General features: G+C 36.6%; 1 protein-coding gene across 1 annotated transcript in view; it reads right to left on the bottom strand.

The window, feature by feature from the left end:
* MALRD1 (MAM and LDL receptor class A domain containing 1) overlaps positions 1-22237 on the bottom strand; it is a gene marked incomplete at both ends in the record, with an annotated part of 328396 nt that overhangs the window by 96461 nt on the left and 209698 nt on the right. The window contains one exon of the mRNA XM_082329648.1: positions 12956-13136. Coding sequence (XP_082185774.1) covers positions 12956-13136 — 181 coding nt within the window. The remainder of the gene's footprint in view (positions 1-12955; positions 13137-22237) is intronic.

Here is a 22237-nt window from a genome sequence, read left to right as displayed (position 1 = left end):
CTACCAAAAATTCATTAATATGGCTTATTCTAAATTCTGGAAAACCACAGAATTGCAGAATAGTTGAGGTTGGCAGAGACCTCTCAAGATCATCTAGTCCAACCCCCTGCTCAAGCAGCCTCTACTACGGCAGGTTGTTCAGGACTATGTCCAGTTGGGTTTTGAATATATCCACAGATGGAGACTCAACAATGTCTCTGGACACTCTGTGCTTGTGTTTGACCTCCCTCACAGTAAAAAAAAAAGTGTTTTCTTGCGTTCAGATGAAACTTCCCATTTTTTTAATTTGTGCCCATTGCCTTCTGTCTTGTTGGTGGACACTTACAAGAAGAGTCTGACTCCCTCATCTCCATTCCCTCCCATGCACTGGAAATGATGCACTGGAAAATTAAGTAACTTCCTTAAGTCACTCAATGGCTTAAATAATGACAGAAATTATTTAATAGCAGAGCCATTAGGGTACAGTAATTTTCATATCTTATTTAACTCTGTATGAAAGAGGTACATTATCACCATACAGGGGAATGACATTTGAAAATCCATGGTTTTGTGACTGATCATATTCCTCACCTTTACCTTCTTTCACCTTTAATCAAGACAATGTTATGTTACTCTACCGTTTATATTTAGCACTTAATATTAATTAGTTGTTCTTTTTCTAATAAGCTACTTTATAGTACTTCAAGAATAGCAGAAACCAGCATTTAAGAATATTATTCATTTCTTAGCTCATCCTAAAATAAAACGTGATCCATACACAGTCATAATGAAAACTTGTATCTCAACAGATGTGAACACCATAAAGTCCAAACACAGAGTCATGTATCTGTGAATTTTATCCTTTTGGAGTAAGACCTTGTTTATATGTCATTTTTAGGGATACCAGGCTACATTTGTGACAATGATGATGGAGATTCTGCCACAGCTTTCGGCAGAGATAAAAATAAAATCCCTCTCAGAATTAAATGTACCATCATTAGCATAGCATAGTCAAACTAAATATTCTAAACTCCTATTCAGAACTGTGGCATTAAAAATCAACTTTCCAGAATACACACCCATTCTGACTAAAACTCCTACACCAGCTAAAAACTAAATCAAACCAAGAAATATGGTGGGTTTTAACCATAAAATACAACTTAAGCATCAACAACCCAAATAACCAGAGTTTCACACAGAAGTTGCCACTTCATTTTTAGCAGACATTCTTTAAATATAATATAAAAATTCTATTTAATCAGAAAAATGTATTGAAGAACATATTGGAAAATATGTTCTCAATTCTGAGGGTTGAGCTGCAACTTAACAAAGAGCTATGTTAGAAACCATTTTGAACAAAGAAAAAGAGAGGATATTCAAAAGATTATCTTGCCCATTTCTAATTTTGTCATCAAAATTACAAGGTTGCCAAAATCTGAGTTTGAGTCTATCAATCAGTACTGAATTTGGAGAAGGATGTTTCCGAGAACAGTATTCAAACCTTCCTCTAGGGAGTTGCAGTATAAAACAAAATGATGTCTTCAAACGAACAGTTTAAGCTATGTTTAAAGGTGATATTACAGATAAAATGAGAAATTTTCATTACGTCTTATTTCATTGCATGTGTTGGTTTTGTGGACTGCATGTAAAAATATACAGCTTTTTGACTATCATATTTCTCAGTTGTATTTTGATCACCAGTAGGTATAAAGATAACATATATTGGATGATGGCTGATTGTATATAGCATGTAATATTAAATATATATTTTCCCCAATAGTCTAACTCACAACATTCCATGAAAATTCAAACATACTAACAAACTATTCTAAACAGAAAAAACATGAGAAAATATGGCAAATTTTCTTTCTTGCCTCTTTCTTCTAACAACAGCTCAAGAAACCTATAAGGAAAAATATTATCATACTACTGAATACACTCCAAACAAATTAGGACAAAAATTATAATAAAAAACATTATCAGTTGTACTTTGCTCACTGTGTTACTCTGAAGTTATTGTCGAGAAGCTACAACATTAAAATGGATCAGTGAGCCACAGCAAGCAAAACAATGAGCTAATTCCATGCATGAAAATGTCAGAGGTGGAAAACAGTGAAATATTTGATACACAAATGTGGATTTGTCACACAATGGGAATGAGAGGAATTACAAGGAGTTGAAGTGCTTTTGATAAGTACTAAGCTTATTTCTGAGTATGCTATGAAAAATCTGAGTATGCTATGAAAAAAGAGAGCAAAAGAAAACAAAAAAAAATCCAAAACCAAAAGAAAATGTTTCATTTTAATTTAAGAAAACCGTTGACCAGAAAGAAACTTGCACTTAATGAAAAAGCCGTAAGTGTTCTTTTTTGACCTGACTTTCTTCCAAATCTTTGGTTTAGCTACTAAACTGAACAATCTATTGTTTGCTCAGTTCTACACATAATTTTAAATCATGGAAAATATCCATACAGATACGGAGTGTTGGTCTAGAGGCATAGCACAAGTGATAAAGAAACAGCATAGAGCCATAAAAATTGGGAGTGGGGGTTGGGGGGGGTGTTTGTTTTTTTTAATGAGAACAGAAGCTCCAACAATGTTTATTAATTTCCAGCACTCTTCCACATTTCTTGGGCAAGTTACTTTTGTTTTTCATTATGCTTTGCTCTCTCTTCTCCTACAATTATTCAGTCCATAAACTTGTGGAGTCTGAAGACTATACAGATATGCTGCAAGTCAAAAGACCACGACCCATTCCTTTCCCACAAAAAGAGAATATAGGCAACAAAAAAACCTACCCCAAAACAAAACAAAATAATGTAGAATATAAGCCACAAAAACACAAAGAAGAATTTCATAGCTTATGATAACAACTGAACTTTACATCAGCATAGAAATAACTAGATTAACAAGAATCAGTGGAGCAATTAAACCATTGATTTTTCTCCTAGATCAAAGTTGACAAGCCACAACGCATATCCTTGTAAACCAATTTTTTTTCCCTTATAGTAAATACTTGGGGATTAGATTCCCATAAATTAAAAAAAAAAAGAAAACACTTATTACGGCATAGCCAAATGCTAATGGTTTATCATACCCATTTATTTGGTTTCCCCTTGGAACTACAGCATTTCCTGAAAATCAGGACACCACAAGAAACTAGCACAGAACATATTTTAGATGAAATAGTAACAATTGACTACACGTTATCCAAATCCCTACGCCAAATGAAATGGCAGTACTTGAAAAGGAAAAAGCATACACAGGATATCACTTTTCAATTAAGTACAATTTGGATTGATGCAGCAAAGAGCCATATAATCTTCTAAGTAGTTTTTAAGAGACCAATAGAACTGTCTTGGCTTTTGGATCACTAAACCCTACAAAAGAAGCATATTAATGATAGTTGCCATAGAACTTGTGTTTACATACAGTCACTTTCATTTCCACATATTTTGTTCTGCACAATGTAATTCTCAGAATACCAGCAAAGATAAGACCTTCCCTAATAAGAATACATGTATGCGTTTGTATATACATAGAAAACAAGCAAGACACAGATGCACATCATGCATATCGCAAATAAATTGTGACTCTACTGTGGATACATCACAAGCTATATATTTGTATGCATCTCCAGGATATGTTATCTATGGAAGACTAGCCCATGTGGCACTCACACAATTTATAGATGTTACAAGATTCATTTGGAAATAGCTGATAAATACAACACTGTTAACCAAGACACTTTGCTTCAGTTACCAGGAAAAGATCGGCTATGAAAGAACTCATGAAAACGGTTGTCTTTCCTCTAAGTTTGCTACTACAGGACAGCACTGAGCCAGTGACTGTTTCTCTGAGTCTGTGAGTATGAGAGCTTTCTTTTACCGATGCTTTTTAAGATGAAAATATTCCTGTGATATCCATTACGTCTAAAACCATGGAAAGAACCAGACAGACCAAATATCAGCTCTATGAGCTATGGATCTTGATTGTCTGAAACAAAATGGATAACTGAAAAAAATTATTTTGGTTTGATAGATACCAGTAAGTTTCATAGATTGGGTGTTAGGCTGACACAATGAATGTTCTCCTATTTAAAATATTTATCATGAAAGAACTGGTTGCTCACACAGCCGAAAAGAAGAGATGCTCTTGCCGTATTGCATTACAACACTTAAGACTTACATAGGTTGTCAGAGGTTACGTTTGGCCAGTGCTATGTGCTTGTGAAAGGCATAGGGTGAATCCTAAGTTATTATGGTTGCTAAAGGCTGCAGCGAACCAGACCTTGAGCTGTTTTGAAAAGCAACATGTAACTCAAGGTCAAGTACACTGAGCTGCTGCTTACCGAGTGTCTCATCTTCTCTGCTCTCGAAGAGGAATGCATGCACTCAACAGTAAACCACCACCATGTCTACAGTATGAAATGAAACATTGTGTATATTCAAGGATACGAGACTTTTTTTCCCCCCTATTTGTCTTTTTAGAAATTAAGGTGCTTTCTGAGTAGAAATGTTTTCTAATTACAGTTGAAAATTAACCTCATTCTATTATTTGTTGTATAAATTGTGTTGTCTAGTGAGAATACTTATATCACTTCCCTCCCGTCTTTCACAATACTTGAGATATAAGAATAACCAAAGATAAAAAAAAAATGTTTTGTTGAAAATATTATTCAGTGAAAGGAACATTACTTTGCAAATTTCACCCTTTGTTTAAATGAAAATGTACGAAATACAAGCTCCTAGAAGGTTTCATTAGGACTGGAACTCAACTGAACTCAGTACTCTGAAGTTCAGAAATTATAAAGCACAATTTGCATCAAGCTTTTAACTTGCTTACCCCAATTATTCAGTACCCTTTTCTACCTGACTTTTTACAGAACATTAAAACTCTATTAGCAAACTCATCAATAATGTTTCTGTCTATGGATGACCTTGACAATCTTTTGCAGAGAAAACTAGATGAAAAGTTTCTACTCGTGCAAGCTAGATATAATATCAAATAAGATTCTTTTGTAATTCAAAAACCACAGGGGATTCTCCTCACAGAATGTGTCATTTAAAAGGCCAGATTTAATTCAAATATATGCATTGGCTCTGACATAAACAGAAGATCTAAAAATTTATATTGACTCTTAGGAGAGAATTTCACCTGGAGATACAAAAATCTGTCAATGGACTTCCTAAAGACGCTCAAAGCAAGTAGTATTATAGTGCCTAAGGCCACCAAATAAACTAGAAGAATAAAAAATTCATCTGTAGTTCTGGAAATGTACAACTGGCTCCGGCTCAAGCAATACAAAAGATAAGAAAAAAATTCTTTTCAACTTCTAGTGCTGATATCATGGAGTATATAAACCCAAAACAGAAAAGGACAGAGGTTTTTATATTTGATTAAGACTGAAAGACCAGCCTTGGCATAGAGTATATCAGCAGGATAAGGAGCTCATGCTCACGGTACCCTCATGCAGGGAGCTGCCATATTTTGCTCAATACTAAAGCAGATGCTAGGGAGAAACAGTGAGGACTGAGCAATGAGTGAGGGTCTGGTGTTCTAGGGTTTATCTCTTTGGAGCCTGCAAGTGGTAAAAGAAGGAGAGAAGAGGAGATAAGGTAAAAAAACAAGTGATGCTTTCGCAGAAATTTCGATTTCCCAGTAATTATGAACATGTTCAACCAGAGAAAAATATCTCCTGAAACAATGTGATATGTGGTCTCTACCGCTTGGTCCTTTTTCCCGCACCGTCTCCCCTCCATCCTGATTCCAGTGCAGAGCTACATTACACCTCAGAAAGTTCAGCTGAATAGATTAGTTTTAGAGCTTTTCAATATTTACCCTACAAAATTATTGTCAAACCGTTGTTTCCACTGTGATGCAGAATCAATCCAAACCACTCAATCACAGCACTCTCTCCCCTTATCACAGATTTCTTGGAAGCATCTCATACAAATATTTTATTTTTTTTTTATAGAGGGACTTGTCCTAATATGGTGCACAGGGGCTGCTGTGACAGACCAATGGAGTACAGCACACAGGTACAAGTTGCAATGATCTGCAACAAGGAGGCACTTCCTCAGCTGAATGCTCTCCCTGGCTCTGCAGAATCATCATTATATGAGAAATTCATCTTGGGTGTCATATTGCATGGAGGTGTATGATGGGTTACAGAAGATCAACTATTATATGCAGTATATTTGTACTGGAAGGGTGCCTACTTTCTACAGTAATTTCATATGAAAATGAACTCAGGCTGGGGCAGTGTTCATTCTTCTAGTGCCACCTTTATAGGCAATGATTGTGTGGTTAAAAAAAATTAAAATCCAGCCATCTCTACCCTGTATATTTTTCTAGCCATGAAAAGTCTTCTCTTGTGGCCCATTCAAAATATGTGGAGTCAAGGAATCTACCATCTGATATGAAGAGTAAACAATATATGAAGTGAATGTCAGAATGATGAGATTTTAATTTTATACTGAAAAGCCGCTTTTGCAGCCACCTACTACCAAACCAAAGTATCTTTGAAGTCAGCAACTTTTCTTCAGAAGTTTCACATGAAATAAACAGAAACTGAAAAAGCCACTGAGGTCTCTCCATGAAAAGTGAGGTAAAAACTAAAACTTGTTTCTCATATTCAAAATCTGTGTCAAATGACCTCAAGTGTTTTCCTAATAACAACCTGAGAGTTGCAAAAAGAAGGAAAGATGGTAAAAAAATCGTTTGGTTAATTTCTCATGCATTTTTTACATAATCTCAAACAGAAATAGCAATCCTGGAGTATTACAGGTGTGTAAATTGCTTCTGTACAGTGCAATAAAAAGTAGAGAATACTGTGATTTTCAGGCTGGTGCCATATTTCTCTTCTTTCCATTTTTTTAATCTTTTCAAAGAAGAATGTCAAATGCAATATTATTCATTCCCTGAAGCCAGGCTACGTAATACTTGCTTCTTCAGTAAGAATGAATTTATATTTTTTCATATGTTTGTAGAAAGTCTTAATATGCAACGCCTTTTAAGCAATCACCTTGTGCATAACATGACTTGTGCAGGAATTCAAGTCTTCCCCCAGTGTAACTCTAGCAGCCCAGGTAAGCTGAGCTGAGGGAGCTTGCATTTCCTCTGCACCTCCCCTGAGCACATTGCCTTCCCCACCGAGTCCTTCGTATGAGGACATTCGGAATGTGCTGTGGAAGGCAGCTGTGGTTGACTTTCACATTTCCAGAAGGGCGATTATTTCTTGCCTAGAACCAAATCGTGCATCATCTGTACCCTCTGTTAAGTGTAATGAGATCCGAGTTCAGTAAGATTTTCTCTCAAAAAGGATAAAGTACATTCATGTTAATGTATGTTACAGTAACACAAATTAAGTTAAAGCTACCAAAATTACTAGACTTCTCAAAATGATCTTTTGTCCTCTACAATGAAGCATATTCAATAGATATCAGCAATTTGCAAATTGACAGCTCACCATGAAATCAAATAATTTTCTTCTAAAGGCAAAATCCAAACATTAGACTAATAAATAAGATTTTACCATTAATTTCAGCACTTTTACTGAGAAGTTTTAGTCAGGTGATGTAATTCCAGTGGCCCATGTCAAAATACCCTGACATTGACCTATTTATAAAAACTGGTAAAAACATCATAAAACATTAAAATATTTTGAAGAGGAAAAAAAAGAAAAAGACAAAGATCAAAAAAAACCAGGTAACTGGACATACATTCTGGCTGAATACAAATGTATATCTTGATTGACTAAATCAGCTCCAGCAGCTTTCTCTGCCTGGATTCCCTTTCCTCTCACTTCAGGGCCAGGTTTGTACTGAATATTTCTGTTATAAGAGTTTGAACTTTTCTCAAGTGTCTGAGCAGAAGGAACTAAATTCTCTACTAAGCGTAAAGCTTTGCATGATACATAGCTGAGGATTCAAAGAAAACACTGGCTTATTTTAAAAATAAAAAAGTTGGCCTACGCACACAAACACTAGGATGTTTTAGTTGTTTTCTCTCTGATCTGCAAAGTTAGGATGGAATTCTAATGAGAAAGGCTTTCTCTGTTGAGACTTTCAAAGCTTCTTGTTTACGGGAGCATGGAAGCAAAGTTGTTCAAAGGATTGCAGTACTTTCACCTATGGTCTTTGCCATAAACAGTAGGTGAGGAGGAATACAAATATGTGAGGAGAAAGGGAAAGAAAAAGTTTACAGTCATAAACATCCAAGTTTCTCCTGGACTTCTATCGCACTGAATTGCCAGACCATGAAAAAATATATAAATCAACTAAATAATCAACTCTTCTAGAAATTTCTGTTTAATTTGAATTTAGAGTATAATTCACTTATTTTCATTTATCTTTCACTGTTGGTTTTTCAGGTGGTGCCCTGGGATGCCAAAACCAGTATGTATGATATGGCTGAGTAAGGTATATGTCCATGCTTATACTCTGTGTTTTGTATCTGGAGTACAAGATTCCTTTAAAATTACAGATGTACAAAATTCAGACTGCTGGCAACAGCATGTCTGATGAGTTGCATTCTCGATTCACTATTATATGACAGTGAGCCATCAGCTGGAAAAGTAAATCGATAATGCTTGAAGTGCTCTTTAAGGTTACCAGACCACAGCTTATTAGTGACAGGATTTTTAGAAGATGTTATCATGAAGATAAGTGTCAGAAGTCTCAAAAATAAAATTATCATTAGGGATTATTCTGTACATTACTCATAGGTATTTTACCTTTTTATTACGGCAAAATTGCAGGCATTTTTTTCTACCCTGCAAATAACTTCATGCATGGTCAAAGTCAATTATTAAAAAGCACAAGAGGTGACCACTCTAAACTCCATTCAGGTCACATACGATCGTCTGTCACTAAAGTTGAATAAAGAATTATTGTACAAGAAGGTGAAAGAAATTCAAACATAATTAATCAATAAATTAATTTAATATTGGGAACAATCTTTCTCTGGCTGTGATGTGACTCCACTATTTTTCACATTTTTCAATTAAACCTGCAAAATAAAAAGATATTAGATTTTGAATTTAAATTAATTTTTCTATCAAAACATAACTTACCATCTCACAACCAACTGATAAGACTCTTTTATACTTTTTGGTTTTTTTAATCTCTGACAATATTTTCAAGACCTCTCGCGTTTCCAATAAATCCACAGTTGCTTCTTGACCTTCACTTCCATAGAAATTAGTGAGACCTGAGGGAAGTGAACCTTGCAGGATAGGGTCCCAGAAGCTCAGATCATAATAAATAGTTATCTGTAGTATTCTACTGATACAGAACCTTTTAACCAATTAAATTTGAAAAGGAAATAGTGAAAAAATTCTTTTGTTGGTTGAAAATCCTCATATAACATGAGCTATGTAAATCACAGATATGTAATGGAAGAGCAAAGAAGTCTGCAAAGCTAATACACCTCCACACAGATTCCCTTATGATGTGTACAGTTTCTTTCTGTAACACACTGTATGAAAGCTAGCTGAAGGAAAACACATGTACAATAAAACAAATCTTTGGATTTATTAAACTCTGCTATAACCGTTGAATATTACCATACTGCATAAAAGCAGTTCTAATATTCATATGTCAAAAATCCTCACACAGACTGCCTCTCTCTTCCCTCTTCACTCTCTCCACTTCAGTACATTATTTCTGCAAAGAGGCAATTATTTTATTGTGTTGACTGTAAACCATGATCCAGGAAAGCTATTCAGCAGCTTCCAAAATGACAGTCTGTGAGGAGGAGGCTATCCCAAAATATCTGAAAGCTCCAGAATTGCTCTAACATTCATCTCCACCACTACATGCCATCTGCTGGGAAGCAGCTAAACATTCAATTTTTTTCCCATGCAATTTAAGACTTTCTCATTTCCATTCCTTTCTGTTTATTTCAAACCTCTTATTCAAGTTTTAATTATTTTCAATTATCTTTGAGGTTTTTCTGTGCATAGTCTATTCCTCTGCTTATGTTATTAGCATGGTCAGAATATCCATAACGTTATATAAGATTTTACTTTAACCTTTTAAGTCCCAGTGGAAAATACAGATGCGGCCTTCAGTTTCCCTAGAGGACCTTGGCCATGTGTCTAGCTCAGCAATTCTACAGCTACAAACACAGTGCATGAATAAGTGTTGTAAATCAAGTCATTTTGTGGAGAAGAAACCCCTGACCCCTTCTGGTTTCTATCTTACTCTTCTCCTTGAGTTTGGCTGCAGTAAGATTGTATTTGCCGTCGTTTAGCTTTGTTACAACAGACACAATAAAACTGTGAACCCTGAGCTGCAAAAAAACAATTTAGACATGACATGCTTTCTCTATCCTGAATGCCCCAGGCTTGGGTCAGATGGGAAATGTTATTTTTGAGAATCTGGCAAAATGTATTTTGTTTGTTTGTTCTACAAAGGTAAAGAATCAATAACAACAAGAATCAAAAAGGTCAGACCAGGCTCCTTCATGTCATCATGCCAACAGGAAGGTCAGCATACCAAAAGTCTCAAGAAAATTAAGCAAGTAAATCTCAACTTTTGGAGTAGAAGGCAAAAAAATCATATACAGAGCTGATGTGAAGGGTGCTAAAGACAATGCAATGATTCCTTCTTGACTTTGGTTTGAGCCTAAATATCATTGTAGAGACAGGAAAATCTGGGGGTGGGTGGTGGGGTGGGTGTTGGTGTGTTGTTTTTTGGGTTTTTGTTTGTTTTATTTTGGTTTTTTTACAAACATGTATTTGCACACATGCACTTGCACACATGCACATACATACAGTTAAAAAGCAAATACATGACAGGCCTCTGATCCTGCTGAAAAGCAAAGACACAAGCATAAACACACTTCCATAGGATACATACATCTAAACTTTAATGAAAATCCTGCTGTACCTAGCAAACACTACCGGAGATGCTGTAAGTGAATGTTTCCTGATTGTATAAAGACTGTACCTTATTACAGTTCAAAAACATTTACCATGCAAGTGGCAGCTCTATAAAGGGTTAACATCTTGGGTTTCCAAATTTTCTAATTGAATCTTTAAAAAATTTGTATTTGTATTGTATACTGAGTTTCAACTTTGTATTTCAAACTTCTATGAGAAAAGCCTCCTCTGGATCATCCATCTTCATAAACAATAATTTTCTGCAAAATACATGGGAATATTACTATGCCAAAGGTGTAAGTATGTGAAAGCAGTCTGAGCAACTGCTTTTGCAACAGAACTTCTTGCTGAAGCAGCACTGTAAACCAGATAGTTACCATATAGTAATAAATCCAAGTTACTTTCTGAACTGTTTCACTGCAAAGGTATTTTAATGCAAGACTGGTTATAAAACACTATTAACATTCAGATTTGTAGGGTCATAGACTAAAACCAATGTAAATTTCAGCAATCTTAACATTTTAAGAGATTTAAGATCTCTCATATGACAGCTTTCCAACTCCCTATCGAAACAATTTCCTTCCTTGCAATGACAACTGTGGAATATTTCCAGTTATGTTTATATAACGTCTATTTTCAGGTTATTATAAAATATGTGGACTTAAGAGTAAGCAGAAATATTTTTATGTTATATGAAGATATGTTGATACTATCTTTATGAACTTAACAGGGAGTTTTCTTCTTCCTTAAAAAAATAAATCTTGCTATTTTTATTTGCTGAATATCTTCATGAATCTGACTATGAAATGAAGTGTCTAAATTGTTGTAGCCCCAAAATGGGAAAGAATCCCACAAATGTGTTTTAACTAGACCCCACTGTATGAATTAATACATCTGAGCACAACTTGGCAACAAATTGCAAGCAAGATCATCATCCTCTTTGTTATTCAAGATGATAGGTGAATGTTGACCTCCCATCTCCTACCAGGGCATCCTTATCCATCTACCCTTGTCCTCTGGAGAATAATCACATGCATAACAATGGGGACAATGAAACACTTACTTAGAAAAAGCACAAGGGAATCACTAGTGTTCACATGCCTGGAAGAGGTTTTAAGGGTACATCTGCCTTAGAGTTTTACTAAAGTGCAGTTCTGAAGTAGGTCCTAAGTTCTGTCCAGTTTTCATTCTCTGATTTACACCACGAGCAATTTCTGAATGCAAAACCTGCATTTTTCAGATGAAACTAGATCAAAAGATGCTCTCCAGAAGTGCACTTTCCATGCTCCAACTGATAATGGGCATCCAGACCATGTCAGGAGATTAAATCTTGCCCAAATAACTTCCTGAAAACTCATACAGTGTTGATATGTAGCGTTGGTATTGATCACCTCACTCAACATATCCACTTATATTGTGTCACACTGTTTCTTACAAGGGATAAGGACCATTTCCTTTCTTGATTTTTTTATCTTACCCAGGTTTGTTTTTTTTTTTTTTTTTTTTTTTAAAGGCAGACTCTGGTCCTATTTTAGCTTACGTCCACAAAAAGATGAATTACATAGACTGAGTACCCTGTGAAGGAGTGAAAGGTTTTCTTTACTTTGCTGGCCTTAACACTTGAACTGAACTGGGAAAAGGAGTAGTGACAGTGGTTCATTTGTAGTCTCAACTCATTTTTAGGCAAGAGCCTTTACGATACAACAGGGAGACCACAGGCTTCATTTGATATAATCTGACATAATTTATATAAAATTATTATATACAATCTCAGAGACTCAATAACTTATCAATGAATTAAAGAAGGAAAGTTCTTACTCAAACCCAAATAAATTAAGGAAACAAAACCTCAAGCATTTCTTAGATTTACTTGCAATAATTTAGCGAGAGAACGCTGCATTAATACAAGATTCCTGTATGAGTAGAAAATGGTATTGAAGTTATAAGAGTGAAAACAATTTGCTCATAACTGATTTTATGAACAGTGACATTATGATGAAAACAGTAAAACCATGACGTATTTAAAAACAAGCAAGAACATCCCGCATCTCCTTCAGCATCCCTCTAGAAATTTCCCTCTTGAACTTACTTGTGGTGCAATTGTTGAACTCTATGTCATCTATTGCTGCTCCTCCTCCTAGGTCTCTGGTACGAATGCCTTCAAAGATAACTTCAAAATTCCTCAGTTTCCCCAAGCGTAACTCGACTTTGTTCCACTCATCTCCGTGATTTCCTGATTCACTCCATATTTTCACAATCCCATCATCAGTCTGAAGTTTGAATAAAATATATATAGTAAGATACATGTAAGTATGTATTACCAAATACTAGTTTTTGGAAAACAAAACAAAAAAAAACAAACAGAGAGAAGACTGGAAGGCACCCCTTCAGTTCTGTCAAGAAATGGTAAATGTGTGCTTTGCTAGGATAATAGGAAAAGTAGTGAAATGAGATGATTACCATGCGAATCACATAAACATCAATAGTAGATGGAGTCTCGGTACAGAAATTACTATGTGTATGATTGAACTCCAAAACAGTCCATTTTGGCAGAGTTGTATTTAACTTTATGTAATACCAAGATTCGTTCTTTGTGTTTAGAATATATTACTGCATGCAAGGTTAGTCTACCATTTTAAAATTAGGGTATCAGATAGCTAGAATCTTTAAAAAGTTGTGACAATGGTAATACAAGGGAGGAAAAACTAAGAAATATAAGATAATCATAGGTTTAGTATAATTTATTTGAAGGCAAATAAGAGTATTCTGACTTTCAAATATGCTAATATATTTTAAAGCTTTTCTTTAAATATCCAATCATATCACCTAACTGGCAAGTCAGCAGCAAACAACATGCTTCATTTTTTAATAGTAGTATTAGAATGCAGATGCACCAGTTTCAATTGCTGTGAATGGATGATACATATACATGATGGCACTGAAAGTAAATATTTGCAAAAGTTTTGTATATATCCAAATTTATTTTTCTTTATGACTGTGAGACTAATCATCCAAATTCTAAATGAGAAATTTTTTGCTAGTCTTTTCTTATCAAAACCCATTAGGACTCCAGCTAGGGTTAATAAAAACACTGTGCGATGCATCAAACAGCTAAATGTAATGCATAACAAAGGTTCTAAGAAAGTAGTACATGAACAAGCAAAACCTAAGGAAAATAGAAACAACAGTAAAAATAGGCAGGAAAGGAAATTAATTACATTTCTTTATACATGGTGAACCTGTTAGATCAGATTTATGTTAATAAGATTGTCTTATGCATATTTACGATGAGAAAATGAATCTTGGTGCTTTAGATATTGTATTCTGAATAAGAAAGTGCAGAAAAGCATGCACAATAATATTATATTAGTGGTTTCTGAATCAGGGAACTTACAGAATCGTTGATATCTTTAAGAAAGCAGTCCTCAGACCTACCAAAAGATAGAGATACTGAAGTGTAGCTTGACGATGGTGTTCTGGAGAACCATCGTTAATTGTAAAGGAGTTAGTTGACAACAATGGCAACTTTACTTTAAATTGCTAAATATGAAAGAAAACACAGGGAAGGGTCTCCATAACTGCATACAAAGTCATAGGTATTCAGCTGAACAGCTCTGTTGCTGCACACTATTAACGGTGTTGGACCAGTGGTGATAGCAGCCCTTTATAAGTCACGATGACTGAGCACACAAGCACCTACAGAGACAAGTGTAGGCATTGCTTCTTCAGTTATGTCTCATCGGTTTAAAGCCAATAACACAGTCCATTAAAGAGAAAATAATATAACAGGATCTCGCTGGTGCTTTGCACCACTAATTCCACAGTCAATGACAACTGGTTATGATTTTCTCAACCTGCCTCTCCCAGTGAGACTCCTGAGTCTATGTGCCATCATGTCAGAGATCCATTCATTTAATAGAATCATAGATTGACAGAATATTTCAAGTTGGAAAGGACCCATGAGGATCATGGAATCCAGCTCCCTGCTCCTTGCAGAACTATCTAAAACTAAACCATACGATTAAGAGCATTGTCCAGATGCTCCTTGAGCTCTGACAGGCTTGGTGCCCCGACCACTTCGCTGGGGAGTCTGTTCCAGTGACCAATCACCCTCCCAGTGAAAAAGCCCCTTTCAGGCTTATATTCAATGCAATTAAGGGGGACTGGAATCAGAACGAGTGTAAGTGTTTCTAAAACTTCCACTTACATTTCAACCTGGAAACACAATGGAGAGGATTCTGTATTAACACTGAGCTCAAAAAGAGTAGATATATGGTAATCGAAGCTGATTTTAGCAGTGGTAAAACAGTTTGGCAAATCTATCTTAACTTTATTCATATTATTCCTGTTCATCAAATATGTAGTCAACAATTTAACTTAATTATTTCAGTAACTCAGCAATAGCTATTCCATTGATTCTTATATTTTTCAATAACCTCCAAAAGAGTATTACGTATTATCGGGGTAACCTGTTTAGTCTGCAAATATCTTGCATCTATCCATGACATGAATAAAATGGATGGTTATGATGAGTGACATTTGGCTTTAAGGTCTCCAACATGGAATACAAAAACAAAACTCAGAAGAGAAGCACTTTTTAACATTTAATCCCTCTGTTGTATCTGGAACCTCTTCTGTCTGCCCTTGAGAACTCTCTGGAATGGGAAAATTTCCCAAACATTGCTTATAAGAAATTAATGTTTAATTTTACAAAAGTAGCTCAGTGTTGTGTATTTGTGGGGAATTTATGAGACTTACTTACAATGAAGTGGATAATAATAATACTAAATGATAACGGAATTCCTTTACTTTCATGCATTTAAGCAAGATAGATAGAAAAATCCAAAACTTTTATCTATCCCAACATTAAGCCCCAAATCTATAAAAAAATTACATGTGTTAAAGTTTGGATGTAGGGAAGTCAGTGGAGCTTCTTAAAATATACAGAGATAAATATTTACATAAAATCTGGAAATGTTAAATCTAGCACAGTTAACCAGAATATAAGCCTCACCTCTGCTGTTAGCCTGATTTTCATGGATTTCACATTATATTTTATTATATGACATTCTGTCCAGACTTATGTTACATTTATCATGTTGATTTTTGAGTAAAGGATGCCAAGAGTAACAAGTAATACTGATCACATATTACTTTAAAAATATCCACATAAAAATGTTGTAGCAGTCAATTTGTATATGGTATCATAGACATAAAGTATCAAATTTTTATGGAGTTGCAGGAACTGGGGCATTTTTTTTCCACAGTGAGACACTGAATTTCAGTTTTGGGCTCCTCACTACAACAAGTATATTGAGGTGCTGGAGTGTGTCCAAAGAAGGGCAAGGAAGCTGGTGAAGGGTCTAGAGCGCAAGTCTTATGAGGAGCAGTTGAGGCAACTGCGGTTGTTTAGCCTGGAGAAAAGGAAGCTGAGGGGGGACCTTACTGCTCTCTACAACGACCTGAAAGGAGGCTGTAGCAAGGTGGGGGTTGGTCTCTTCTCCCTCGTAATAAGCGATAGGACAAGAGGAAATGGCCTCAAGTTGTGCCAGGGGAGGTTTAGATTGGATATTAGGAAAAACTTCTTTAGTGAAACAGTAGTTAGGCACTGGAAGAGGCTGCCCAGGGAGGTGGCTGAGTCCCCATCCCTGAAGGTATTTAAAAGACGTGTAGATGTGGTGCTTAGGGACGTGGTTTAGTGGTGGACTTGGCAGTGCTAGGTTAATAGTCAGACCTGATGATCTTAAGGGTCTTTTCCAACCTAAATGATTCTATGATTCTATGAAATACTTTTTGCTAGGAAGAAATTTTTTTGAGGTAGAAACTTTACGACAGAAATGGCAGTCTCCTTGCACTTCACAAATTCTTGAATATGAGTACACAAATAAAACACAGAAGAGAGAGACATTTCTTTTCCTGTCTGGGTTCAACAGTAGCAGTTCCTATACAACAACAGCACTTCATAAAGCATGAGAGGCTGATTTTTCACTTGCTCAGCTACAGCTCTACATAACAAGATGAAAAGCAACCTGATCTCCTGCATAACTGCATGAAGGCCGTTCTAATCCGGAGTGAAAAGGCCCTTCAAAAACACAAGTCCTGCACGTTGTCTGCATGAAATAGCCAAGGAAGAGGTGGGAAAGGGAGAGACAAGCAGGAAGCTTGGCTCTCCTCCTCTTCCCTGGCCCAGACAGTGGAGCTGGCTTGGCTAAGGCGTGTAAGCTATACACTTCTTCTGGATACATACTTGGCATGAGAGGATCATCGTTTATAAGCTTTGCAGATTCCATTTCATGAATTATTGTTTTGTTTTCTGCATTCTCTAGCCATTTAATCTGTCTGGTGCCTTGGCATTTCTTTCATATCTTTGGAATGTGTTTGCTTCTAAAACAAACACAAATATGGCCTGAGGGAGAAAAAAATGAGTCTGTGCTTTGACCTGCCCATTGCATCCAGAAATCCTTTGATCTTTTTCACTCCCATATACATGTATTAATGTAAAAGAGAGATATGTAAAAGAGAGAAATGGCAATCAGAAGAAATGTGTCTCAGCGTAGAGGAGACTGGAGGCCACAATGTCACCTTTCTTTCTGTTTTTATGAGGCTGTTCTTCTACTGATGCATTCATACTGAATGTCTAGATTGCTCTTCAACCTGGGCTGGTGGTAAAAGGCCCAGTCTAACTCTATGCTCCAACAGACTGATAAAAGATGGTTAAGATCTGTGGCTTTGGCAGATAGTATCAGTGCTGCCTGTGTGTGTGTACGTTGATTATGCTGGCTGTTGGTCAGGGTGGAAATGCCATTTTCCAGTTACCCTGTAGGAGTCTAGCTGCATGTGATCCTTTTTACCAAAAAAAAAAACCAAACCAATATGCAGCCCTCTTCTGCATTGTAAGCATCATACCCTAGGCTGCACATATCCTTCTTTGCTACACTTACTTGCACATAATCCCAGTCTCTGTTTTCCTTACACCAACACTTTTGTATCAAAGCCACATTATTATCTTCATTATGTCTCATTAAATTTGCCTTAGCCTTCCTTCTAGTTCAGATGTGTTCACCTCAAACTCTACCTTACATTCCTAAAGCCATGTCATCATCCAGTTTCCCATTTGCATCCTCTTATTGCCCATATTTCTACTCCAGCTAAGCAGAGTGATAGAAAAGATTCTTGCTTCACTTAAATCACCAGCCTACCATCCTCAGTGAAAGATGGTATTCCAAAGTAACATGAAAAAATAGCATCCAGAAACCAGTGTGTGTGAAAGGAAAAAACCTGCTCTTTCCAAACAAAAGGCTAAATTGCAGTTCTGAACTATGAGACAATTATAATTTTTGTCTATTACATATATGCAAATCTTTGAAAAAGGAGAGAAGAGAGGGTCTCAGATCTCACTGACACAGAAAGCACAAGCAAAATATTTTTGCCCTAAAACCTTGGTCAAAGTCTATTTTTTTAGCAAGACATCTCATTTGACAGCAAAATGCTAACAATAACACATCACTACTAACACATGACAACCACCAGATTTTCTTCTGTTCAGACTAAAACCTCATACTCTCTCTTTAATATCTTTCTGTGGATGTCTCCCTCAGTTGAGGGGAAATGTGGTTAAAATAACTTAATCTTTTTTTCTTCCTTATGTTTCCTTTTTATGAGTTGTGAACAGCCCCACAATCTGCATGCCACTCAAGTTTGTATTACAATTTTATGAGTCCTAAAATCCTTCTAAATTCTTATGCGGTCTATATTAATATTTTGTAAACTCTTTCTGCATAACATCTCAAAGAACATCATAAGTTAAAATTCAGAAGTTCTCATCATCTCATAAGTTGAGGTCTACTAAAGCCTTCATCAAACTCTTGCTTTGTGATCTATACAGCCCATTCTTTAGACTATTTTGCCTCTTCATGAACTGATTTCACATTCTCTAGCTGAATTCTATCTATAATACCAAAATAAGCAATTTTAAAGTGTCTTCTATACCATAGTCCCAGCTTTACCTTTTATTCATCATCAAGAAGCTCCTTCCTATGCTGGTCTAACTCACGATACAGGAATTCACTGCCCATTTATTACCTATTCAAATGTACAAATCCATGTTTCCTCCTGAGCTCCATCCCTCTTCTGGGAAAAGGACTCTGGAAATATTTCTCCTTCCTTTGCAAGTGAAGTCTAGAAAAAAATCTTGCCAACAGTTAAGATGTGGATGCACTTCTGTGATGCTCAGCCAGGACCTATAGCATTCATAGCTTCTTTGAAAACCCAGTGGATCAGTGTGTCCTTTCAAAAGTCTGTCTTTGTATGTGTATATACCTATTAATATTTCCATTACAATACCTAACACTTAATTAGCACTTAAGTAATGAGTATTTCAGGAGGCAACAGTACAGCAGTACAGCAGTATGAGGTATCCATAAAAAACTCCAAGTATTATAATAATTCTTGTTCTTGGAATCTCAAATGTTTTTCTTATGCAAATACGTAGGGAACCACTAGAACTTCCTAGAAGGAAAAGAATTGCAGAACGTCGTCACAAGGACAGGCGGAAGTTTCACTATGCAAACACAATCATAGCAGCCAACATAGTCTAAAGGTTTCCATGGATCAAAAATGAAACAGCCATGTTGCCCAGTTATAGCTCCTGAGAGACAAAAAGTTATTTTGGTATCAAACAAGCTAACCTGGTAGCATATATCTCTACCTATAGCAGAAAAGAGAGAAATTTATTCCTATTTATCAAGTGTCCTCATCATAGGTCCAATAAGCTTATTTGTTGCATCCCAAAACAGTGGGAAGAGAGGGACACAGCAGTATCAATAGCCTTAATGATCACCTAATCTTGTTGCAGACAAAAACAGCTAAAGAGGATTATGTGTTGGTCATACCCATAAGCTTTACAGGACAAGTGGACCATGGGCTACAACAGAAGAACACTTGCTTGTTTATCATGTGTATTTCTACTTTGGACTTATTTCTTCATGGCATGTGGTCCACAGACTGCTGCTGGGCAACACCTCTGGAAAGTTCCTCAGAACATAATTTTAAGAACCTATTTTGTAATTCTGTGCTTTATAATCCCCTAAACTCAATCCGAGAAATTCTGGAAGTCCAATGTTATTAACAGATCAGCTAACAAAATGTCATTTCTTCCCAGAAACACACACCAAGACCACTAAAAACAGATGTGAAAGAGGGTGTTTTCATTCAAGGCTCTGGAAAGTTATTATTAATTGCATGTCATTGCCCTCTATGGGTTGAACTTAGTCGAAGGTCAAGCTGAGGTGATGAGCCATCATTAAGGAAAACTTAACAGTAAAAGGTGTATTCTTCCATTGACTTGTAGCAGTGGGTTCTGGTCTTCCACTGTCTCATCACACTGAGCAATAGACACTCTCAGAAAATGGCAGAATTACTTCTAAGAAGACGATAACCTTTTTAGATCTGTAGGTCTATATGCCTAGCCATATTGGAAAATTCCTATTCGTATTCAGAGGATTTTTTTACCTACTTTCTGATAGTCTGAGGGGAATTATTTCTTAATGATTTCATTACACTGCAATTCAGAATCTTCTTCATGCTTGTCTTCATCTGAAGAATGATCTAAAGTGCTTATAACCTCTCTTCTGAGAACTTCAGGGGGAAAGTATATCTTACTGGGCTCAATATCCTCATTAATTCAGCTGGGGATACTAAGAATAAAGGAGAGGAAAAGATTTCTTTCTGTCTTAGAATTCCTTTTATTTTGTGGCCGAGTTTAATATTTTTCTTATGCAGCAGAGACCACCATTATTCTCAAAGCTACATTTCTAACACAGTCAGAACAATATTAGGAGCTGAATCCAAAGCATGCAAGAGGAGTATGTAATTTTCTGTTACAAGATGTTGCAAAGAAACTTCTTATGAATACACTCTCTGTCAGAAGAATACACTGAGTATTTCAGATGTAATTATAAAGGTTCCGCTATGAGGCAATCTGCTTTGTTACATCTGCAGTGAAACAGCAATGAAACCCAGACTTTGTTCTTGATCTGCACCTCTCCTTCTATTCATGTTCCAAGCAGGGTTCAAAATAGTTCCCTGGTTCATTTGCATCTGATATTTATTTCAGCAGAGCCACAGGAAATGAAGCTGAGCTTACCAAATGGATAGAGGCAATAAAAATATTTACTAAATATTCCTGGACTCTTCAAACCAAATATACTTGAGGACTTTTTAATCAGAGACAGAATATTTTCAAATGATTCATCAAAAAACATTAACTGTCCAGTATTAATACCATAAAAAGACTTTCAAGATTCACTGTATCAAAAGGCTTCTCTTTCTGCAGCACCCTTGAGACTTTTAAGAGAAGTCAAACTCTTTTTATACAGTTTTTTAAACTGTTAGGAAAAAGCTTTACTCCTCTGCTTTCAAATTCCTTTGAAAATTAGAAAGGAGAAAATTAGAAAGGCCAAAGCCCAACTGGAACTTAATCTAGCTACTGTCATAAAAGACAATAAAAAATGTTTCTATAAATATGCTAGCAACAAAAGGAGGGCTAAGGAGAATCTCCATCCTTTATTGGATGTGGGGGGAAACATAGTGACAAAGGATGATGGAAAGCCTGAGGTACTTAATGCCTTCTTTGCCTCAGTCTTTAATAGTCAGACCAGTTGTTCTTGGGGTACCCAGCCCCCTGAGCTAGAAGACAGGGATGGGGAGCAGAATGAAGCCCCTATAATCCAAGGGGAAATGGTTAGCCACCTGCTACTCCATGTAGACACACACAAGTGCATGGGACCGGATGGGATCCACCCAAGGGTACGGGGGAAGCTGGCAGAAGTGCTCACCAAGCCACTTTCCATCACTTATCAGCAGCCCTGGCTAACCAGGGAGGTCCCAGTTGACTGGAAGTTAGCAAATGTGATGCCCATCTACAAGAAGGGCTGGAAGGAGGATCTGGGGAACTACAGGCCTGTCTGTCCGGACCTTGGTGCTGGGCAAGGTTATGGAGCAGATCATCCTGAGTGCCATCACGTGGCACGTACGGGACAATGAGGGGACTAGGCCCAGTCACCATGGGTTTATGAAACTTGGGTCCTGCTTGACTAACCTGATCTCCTTCTATGACAAGGTGACCTGCTTAGTGGATGAGGAAAAGGCTGTGGATGTTGTTTACCTGCACTTTAGTAAAGCCTTTGACACTGTATCCCACAGCATTCTCCTGGAGAAACTGGCTGCTCATGGCTTGAATGGGCATACTCTTCTCTAGGTAAAAAACTGGCTGGATGGCCAGGCCCAAAGAGTTGTGGTGAATGGAGTCAAATCCACTTGGCGGCCGGTCACAAGTGGTGTTCCCCAGGGCCCAGCATTGGGGTCAGTCCTG

The sequence above is a fragment of the Platalea leucorodia genome, assembly GCF_965183815.1.
Source record: "Platalea leucorodia genome assembly, chromosome: 1".
Lineage (NCBI taxonomy): Eukaryota > Metazoa > Chordata > Aves > Pelecaniformes > Threskiornithidae > Platalea > Platalea leucorodia.
Note: the sequence above shows the minus strand (reverse complement) of the source record. Positions and strands in the feature narration are given on the sequence as shown.